Source organism: Sinocyclocheilus rhinocerous, unplaced genomic scaffold (assembly GCF_001515625.1).
Source record: "Sinocyclocheilus rhinocerous isolate Xijiao unplaced genomic scaffold, SAMN03320098_v1.1 scaffold2117, whole genome shotgun sequence".
Classification (NCBI taxonomy): Eukaryota; Metazoa; Chordata; class Actinopteri; order Cypriniformes; family Cyprinidae; genus Sinocyclocheilus; species Sinocyclocheilus rhinocerous.
Genome location: NW_015626361.1, coordinates 653,366 through 662,660, shown reverse-complemented (window position 1 = coordinate 662,660; position 9,295 = coordinate 653,366). Strand labels below are relative to the sequence as shown.

General features: G+C 36.1%; 1 protein-coding gene across 2 annotated transcripts in view; it reads right to left on the bottom strand.

Annotated features, from left to right (window-relative positions):
* Window positions 1-9,295, bottom strand: part of LOC107711687 (arf-GAP with SH3 domain, ANK repeat and PH domain-containing protein 2-like) — a 34,876-nt gene that overhangs the window by 23,663 nt on the left and 1,918 nt on the right. For both annotated transcript variants that reach the window (XM_016516707.1, XM_016516716.1), the window contains exons 2-3: window positions 5,962-6,034; window positions 1,262-1,407 (exon numbers count right to left, since the gene is read on the bottom strand). In XM_016516707.1, coding sequence (XP_016372193.1) covers window positions 1,262-1,407; window positions 5,962-6,034 — 219 coding nt within the window. The remainder of the gene's footprint in view (window positions 1-1,261; window positions 1,408-5,961; window positions 6,035-9,295) is intronic.

The window sequence follows — 9,295 nt, the reverse complement described above, 5'->3', positions numbered from 1 at the left end:
CAAAGGACAGCCTTTCGGACATATTTTCCATTTAAATGTCATTTTTAAATGCACTGACAGCATTGTTAATTTTTTTTATTAGTGTGTTTATTATATTATGTATTATTATATATTATGTCATTATATATAATAATATATAATGACATAATATATAACATTATATACAATGTCATTATATTATGTATATTTATTATATACAGCCACTGTGCTGTATAGAGACAGGCATTGGTACTGAATGATAAAAAAACACCTTGCTTGACCACCAAAAAAAAAAGATACTCAAACCCAAGTAAACACTTTCACACAAAACATTAAATACATATTGTGCTACACAAAAGTATAAATTAAAAGTAATCATGGGAGTCACCCCATAATGGTGCTGGATATGGATTTATAACCTTGAAAAATGGATGTTATAAATATAAGTCTTCATGAATATGAAAAATGGGCTTGACTCTGAGGGAAAGTTTAGCCTCCATGCAAGGACGCTAAATCTAATGGAGTTTATTTTCTTAGCAGAGATTCTGTTGTATTTTTTAAGCTGTGGTTCCTGTCCCTGGTGATCGTTTGATTGACAGCTCAGTGGTCAGACGCTATCCACTCATGCTCTCGGGTCTGGTATAAATTACCATCACCATAGAAACTATCAGTGGGAGGGTTCTGGGCGCTGTGGTTTGAGGGGCCCTCGCCTGCAGCTGTTGAACCCCTGCTGACACACACACACACACACACACACACACACACACAACTACCTATCCCAGTCCCCTGTGTAAATTGTACAGCTGGAAGTCTGCTGTTTCTTATTCAGAAATATATCCAGAAGACAAGCCGCACAGGCACACACCCAAAGGTGCTTTTTGAGTAATAATACTGGCAGGTCAGACAGTACTTAAAAAGTTTCCTCTCAACGGTGGAAAAATATTCATGTTGGCCTTGAATTATACAGGTAATTAACATTTACGCTTCACTGAACTTTATGCTGCACCTGGAAGCTACATTTGTGGTAAACCGATATGTGCTTTTTAATGGCCAGTGTTGATATTTAGAGAGCAGAGTGATGTTATGGTGATTTATAATGACAGCAAATATGAAGTCCTATTGACTTGGACTGACACAAGAAACTAACACTTGAACACAATATATCAGTTTTCTCGGCTGCAAGGAATGGGCCTTAAATGGGATAAAAAAATATTCAGCATTATGTCCCTTTTAAAGTGTTCAGCATTTGTAGTTTGTAGTTTCAGGATGGTGTCCCGCTCACCAGGTTTTTGAAGAGTGCTGTGATCTCTCGTGTGAACACAGCCAGGTTCAGGAAGCCTGTGGAGATCTCGTTATTATCCTGCATCAGGTGACTGTTTCCCAGATTCTCCAGAACCTCTGTGTAGTGTTCCTTATTTTCCACATGATCTGGAAACACAACATCACACAATCAAAATCAAGACAATCCTGTGACCTTTCTGCAGATCACAGGAGACATAAGAAATCAATACAAAACTGCATTTGCAGTCCACTTTTCTTCCGTAATGTGACACAATTCCATGAGAAACAGGATATTCATTGAAAAACAAATATAGGTGGGACTTGATTTTATCCATCAGGAATTGACAGGATTGTGAAAGCCTCTATAGTTCAGTCTGAAATTATGTACTGCATTTGCTCAGTAATATTTGTGAAATATTATCAGCATTTAAAATAACTGCTTTCTATTTTAATATATTTTGAAATGTAGTTTATTCCTGGCAAATGGCAAAGCTAAATTTTCATCAGCGATTACTCTTCAGTGTTACATGATCCTTTAGAAATCATTCTAATATGCTGATGTGGTGCACCAGGAACATTTCTTATTATTATCAGTTGAAAACAGCTGTGCTGCTTAATATTTTTGTGGAAACTGTGAATACCGTGATGGACACTTTGGTGAACAAAGTACTTTGATGAACAAAATTCAAAAGGATTTTTTTTTTTTAATAGAAATCTTTTCTAACATTATACATGTCTTTACAATGACTTTATCAATTTAATGCATCCTTGCTGAATATTCATTAAAAAAACAAAAAAAAAACAATATCTTACACCAAACTCTTGAACAGCAGTGGACAATAGAGTATTAAGAAAATAGATAAGACTTAGATTTCTTTAAAACACAAATTTTTTATGGTACAGCTGTAATTTTTAAACGTGATGACCTTTATCCATCTTCTGAAACCATGTGACCTTGCAAACCTCACCGCATGATCAAATGAATAGAGGAAAACAGGATTTTGAGACACAGTGAAAATGATACAAGCTGAAGCACAGTGAGCTCCTGGCAAGAAGACTAAAAACACCACAGGCTCAGACTGCACTACAGATCAAAGAGCTCTCAGCTCCTCAGATATAAAATAAACAGGTACACTTAGATAAGAGCCTAATCAAAGCCAAACCATCCTCACTTATGATGATCACAAGTATTTGTGGGAGCACATGCTGGACTTTCCAAGGGAACGTCCCTGGAATTAGCATACTGTGCTATAGCTAAATATGTACACATTTTCCTGTATTGAAATCCTCCATCGTTGCATAAACAACATTCCTATCAAGTGATCAATGCCCTGTCATTCTAGGGGTTGGGTTAGGGCTTTGATTGGTTGATCAAGAAACCATTCCAGGAAAAACAAAGGACGTTGATCAAGGAACACATCCTACTTAGGTACATCACATGCATTGTGTCCTAAACCCATTTCAGCTGAATAACTTTCAAAAAAATAAACAGGAGAAATCCTCATGTCAGCATATTGATATCTACATCAGTCTAGACTCTAAAGAGTCTGGGAATGTAAGATAATTTCCTTAATAAATAAACTTGCATTATCTGGTTTTGGGTTGAGTTCTGTTTTTCAAGACAGGAGAAACATCGAGATGAGTTTAGCATCACTTTCAGAAAAAGTACAATAATAAGGGGGATTGGGGATTTTTTTCTGGAGTTGGTTAATCAAATATCTAGCTGAAACTTCCTCTTCTGTGGACTTCAATCAACAGTGTTTTTCCAGTGAGTCAGTCCAGCTCAAACAACACTGCACTTCACTCGCAGGCACCAAGCACTCTAAGGACATGATCTGGAAATGGTTTTATTCTCTCAACAGGCATCTGTGAGCACTTTCAGACACACAATTTTAATTTGCATTGTTAATTCATTTTTTTGACATGTTTGAGACCTTGATCTGTTCCAGAGATGGTAGGTGAAGCTCAAATGAACCTTGAAGCAGATCCTGTTCCTGGATTTTTAGAAAATTGACCCCTAGATCAACACTTCTGTGTTCAACACTACAGTGCCTGCCACATCTGTGATTGCATGTCTTAAGCAAAATTTAGTCCACGGTCAACAGCTGTTTTACACTGTGACACTGTTAGATTACAGACAGACAATATAGACTAAATATATAGCTCTCTAAATAACCTTCAGAGAGTCTCCTATCATCTCTGAAGTGAATTCATTCATAAAAATCATTCATCCCTCATTGAAGATGAGTTTTTATTACCCAACAGGTGAAAATACATACATAACTTAAAAAACAAACTAAAACTAACATATATTTTCATGACTCAACATTAACTAAACTAAAATAAAAAGTCCACAAATAAATTGTAGTTTTCAATACATGGCATATTATAAAACTCAAAACCTTAACAACCCACCTGAATAAAGGGAAAATGCCACTTGATAGCAATAACACTAGACTAGGCCATTTTTAAATGATAGCAATTAGCGCATAAACTTTGGCAGGTCTAAATTACTAGAAATAAAATTAAAAAAGGTATATAAATTTAAAATTCTATTTAAAAAAAACTACTAAACTAAACAGATTAGATGAATTGAAAATAAAAAAAAAATTTTTTTTTAAATTCTAAATTATAACAACGTGGATTTGGGGCATCATTCATGTTCAAAGCACCAACAGTGAGCCATGAATTTCACTCCAAAATGACTTTTTGTTCACATCTGTAACAGAAAGTATGAAAAATACTAATAGTAATGGCTAACCACTAACAAACCAACAAAATTTCTATCTATATACAGTATATTGACTCAAAAAACATCATGGACTCTGGACTCAAACACTGGTTTCTAACCAGGATGAGTAAACAGTAAAAGAGTAAGAGCAAAAGCTCTAAAGACTAATAAACCTGCTTGATGCTGCACAGAACTGATAAATGCACTAGCTGTGAATCAGCTACAAAACAGCTTCTCGCACACAAACAACTATATCCCGGCACAGTGGGAAGGATGGGGTGAATCAGAAACAGTGGTGATTTTATCGGGTTCAGGTTTGGTCTCACTCTTAAACCAAGTTTAGCTCCACCACAAACACATAGGGGCAGAAAATTGAGGCCCCTCAATAGCAGTGTTACCGGAATGAGACATCTGATTTCAGTTAAAAGAAAGAGAGAGAAAGAGAGTGAGTGACGACGAGGGGGGAGATGATAAAATGTGGGGTCTCCTTTGCTTTTAACTGAACTGTGACTCACAGAATTGAGAAATGGGGCATGCACCCTCAGAAAAGAGAAGCAGGCAGATCTGAGACACAATTCCCAGAAACCATGATCATTCCAGTCAGGACTTTTGTAAGCACAACACAACATTATAAATAGTGTACTGGCCAGGTCTGTGGGGCAATTTCTCATTTCGGAGAGGAGGAGCAGATGTAAACACACAGATATCCCCCTGATGTTTCAGCACAGTAATGACGCCGATGGTTAAAAAAAAAAAAGTAAAAATTTGATCATGTGATAAAGTTTCAGTGCACATGCAGCCAAACTGCTTACAGAGGTGTAACCAGTGGTCATGTGCCTTGTGCAGGATGGACAGAATAAGGCACTGAAACTGTATGTATTTTTACTCAGCGTAGGGTCATTTGGAGACCTTAGGAGAACTGTGAGGTTAAATAAAACAGTGAAGCAAGTTTCAGTGGTTTTTATTTTCTACACTGTGTCAAAAACAGGAAAACACACGATCTGCTCTTTATTTGAGAGATTAGTGGTTGTGATGTCAGTGCAAGTCTGGGCCCCAATTTCTGTCATCCTTCATTTGTGTGATAGAGAGAGCGAGAGAGAGAAACTAAGAATGACCTCACTGCAATTCTTTTAGGAAATGTGTTTTTGGAAGACTTTTTTCCACAAATCTTACTCTTTCACTTTAGCAACTATTGTTATTTAATTAAGCATCTTCATGGCATTACAAGCGGACTCTGATGTAACAGTCTGAGGTTTGAATACTAAGTGATAGTGCACCAGACTTCCTGAAAATCTCTAAAAACCCACTTCATATTACCCAAAACTCCTAGAATACATATTTTTGCTTATGTACTAGACCAGTGGTTTTCAACCAGGGGCCGGGGCCCACTGAGAGGCTTCAGCAAACTTCCAAGAGTGCCTCAAGATTACTTAAAATGATTTAAAATATGACAAAACAAGCATTAAAATCAGCTAAGACAAGTAAAGAAAAACATATTTCTTTTTAAATTTACTCACTCAACAACTTTTTTTTTTTTTTTTTGAAGGGCCAGGTATCCCACAGGGGAGTATGTGATAGCCTAATTTTAAAAGTGTGATTTCTAGACCTGAAAAAGTCAGGTAAATTAATAAAATCTTTTAACACTGAATAAACACCGTTTTGTAGTTTTGCCAAGCTCTAACATATTTCAATGGGATAGAAATTGTGTTTTAAAATATTCTTAAAAATGATTATATTTTATAATCTTCATTCAAACAGGTGGGATCCCTGAAGAACATTCAGCTCTTAAAATGCCTGGAATCCTGCTATTTAATTTATAGAAACTAGGGGTGTTGGGCCTCCACATATTGCTGTGGACAACGAAAAGCCTTGGAGTTGAAAAGGTTAAGAAGCACTGAACTAGATGAAAAAATTCAACAAACAAGCAAACAAAAGGAATACAAAGTTCCACAAAATAAGACTGCACTCACTGAGTCCAGAGATGTGGATGGCTTTTACAATTTTCTTCATCCTCTGTAGGGACATCTGGTCCTGCTCTAGAGACTGGGGCAAGACAACAGAGAAATGAGAAAAACATTAGAACAGAAATTCATTACTATCATCAACATCAACTACACTCTTCAACTTCATGTAATCATTGACACAAACATGTTTAACTGGTTGCGGGGGCAACGCTTGACAGTTTTTACCGAACAAATATCACAATAGTTGTCAAGCAGTCTTTCTATCACGTCAGGCCGCCGCGATGATGTCAGAACGGGTAAGCACAGGTGAATCAAGCCTTACGAAAGACAATGGCAACTCTTAATAATTCAGAACAGAGACTATTTACAGTAAAGAATTAGTGCGGTAGACAGAAAGAGACACACCTCCATGGGAATCTAACATGAGTTCAAATATCAGTGGTTTATCTAACGTTATGGTTTATTAGGATCGGATCACATCAGTTTGTTTAATCTCTTTGGTCAGAAAGTGTTTGTTCAGAATGTAAATATGAAACCTGAATGTGAATATCATAATGAAGGGTTTTAAACCACCTTGAATCTGTGCCCTTACAACACACTGATGTACGCCGGCTGCTGGCTGCCAGAGATTGTTTAGTCTGATCAATGCTTAATAAATCAGCGTCAAGACAAACTTTCTTTGGTTCTGTTCTGTTTTGTTTCTGTCTGTAGCTTTTTGGGCAACATCCCAGACACATGGACTTATAGGATCCAGTGATGTATAACTCAGAATCTAACATGCTAAACACCAGACAGGTTCATGTTTTTACACACAGACAGACAAATGGCACACACATGACCTCTTATTTACATCAGTATCAGAATATTTCCTCAATGTTCTTTAAAAAAAATGAAAACACATCCAGACATGTTTGGGCATGCAGGTTCTTCCAAAGAAACATATTATGTCATACTATATGCTTTTTACTTCCTTGTGTTATTTGTCCCAGTTTACTAGGGAAATAGTTTCATTTTCCAGTTTTTCCTGGTATGAGGAAAAACCTGAGCAGTGCTTTGACCTTAGGGTTTTTGCCAAATCTCTTATCAAGAGTTTTTACATCAACGTTGAAACAGATGGAGGACAAACCACTTCATCAAAGGGCACTTCCCATGTACAAACACCTAGTGCCAGCCAAAAAGAAGATATGGATTTCAAGAACATTATAAACACACTTGAAAATGCCCTATTGAGTGTGTTTGTGGTCGTCTCAGGATAAAAATTATTTCAAAAAGTTTCATCGCCATTATATCTAAGACTTCAAAAGAGTGGGTTTGGGGGGATTTAAATCCTACATGATGGATATCAAACATAAAGTAGAGGGCTTATTTTTACATATTATGTTTCAACAGCTCATAAAACTAAAATAATTAGCTTTGATTTACAGTCTGAACAAACTGATTCACTAAAACAGTTCACTGATTTCTTTAAGGCCCTTTGAAACACTTTTTTGCAGCCATATATTTAAAACTATTTATTTAGTGTAAATTTGTGTCCAAGTTAAATGCTGTAACTGTAATCATGATCCTTATTGTTTTTGTGCCTAATAAATACTGCTAAATAAAAATAAATTATATAATCTGATCATTATGTAAAAAGATAGTGCTTGCTTACTTCAGCATACTAATTACTTTAATAGCTTGTAGTGTGGAGGAGTTTTCAAAATAGTAGCTTCACCATACTCTTTTAGAAATCTCTAACACTAATTATACTGAATAATGTCATTATGAATGTCAGAAATATTATACAGGCATTACTGGAACAATAAATACTGACATCATCTTTAGCATGTGTAGCACCAAATGAGCTCCACAAAGGCAACAGAATGACAACATTAGGGTAGTTTGTAAAGTTCACTGCCCCTATACACAATGCCCCAGCCAAACCTCACAAAGACTGGTCACTATAGCCTAAGTGAACTGACGATACTAGGATATGTGATAGTGTTAGCGGCTGGGGAAGTCATCTATACTACGCCCAAAGGGAGTGAGGACGGCCAGAAATACATTCATTAGTCACATTAAATCTGCTGATTCGTGGTATGACTGTGGTGGGTGTGTGCTTACATCTGATGCGAAGTGTTACACACACTGTATGATGCCAAACAAACACACACACACACACATACATACAAACAGCAACATACAAAGTGTAATTTCTAATTCAATAATTATCAAAAGTTATTTAAAAGTTTGCACTGCAAACTCATCTGTCCAAAGGTTTCTATCCGTGGCCTCCTCCTGCAGAACATTCAACATGCTGCCAGCCATTAGCCAGCGTCTCAGCAAATGGAAACATAAAACAAACTTTGTCCCTCAAAGCCTTCAAACACTGATCTTCATGAAAACACACTCAGTTATACACACACGATGCCCCTGGGTATATCAAACACTTAAATCTCTACTTTGAAGATTTGAAAGACTGTAACAAAGTCACAACTTTATATATTTGCACAAGTAATCTGGACAAACACCGCATATCTGCAACATCAGGAACTGAGCAGACCGAATTTATAATCCAGAAAAAAAAAACTATCACACAAACATCTCAGAGTCATTCAATAAAACTAAAGTTATTTCCATCTTCTCTTTCTGTGTTAATTCTAAAGAATATTTCCACAAAACCTAGTATTAGTTTCGGAACTCTTTGCGTTGCTTAAGTGGTGCTTGAAGGCATTGTTCAACCCAAATGTTCATCATCTGCACCCCAATTAACACCCTCATGCCATTCCAATCGCGCTGAACTTTCTTTATTGTGTAAAACACAATGGAAGCCATCTAACATGATGTCCAAGCAGCTTTTTCCCACACAATGAAAGTGAATGGCGATCATGATTGTCCCTGTTCCCCATCTACTTTCACTGTATGAAAAAAAAGCAGCTTGGACATTCTGCTAAATATCTACTTTTGTGTTCCATGTAAGAAAGTCCAACAAGATTGGAACAAGTGTGAGTGAGTAAATGATAACAGAATGTTCATTTTTAGGTGAACTATTCTGTTAATCGATAACCCTTGATGTAGTAAGACCATTCCTGCAAGCCTTTAAGAGCACAATATTCAAAGGCACCCCAATATAACATTTTCTGTTTTAAAAATTTTATTAACAGAAACTGGGAACATTGATATTAACCATTCATTCTGCCATTCCAGGAATTTTGAGAACTTTATGTTCTTCAATAAAAAATTATAATTATTGAGGGGGGAAAAGAAATATGATTGGTTTTGTGATTTACTATTTTAATTTAGATTAGAGTTTAATTATTTTACTATATTAATAATAATGTATTTATTTAAATACTTTTGT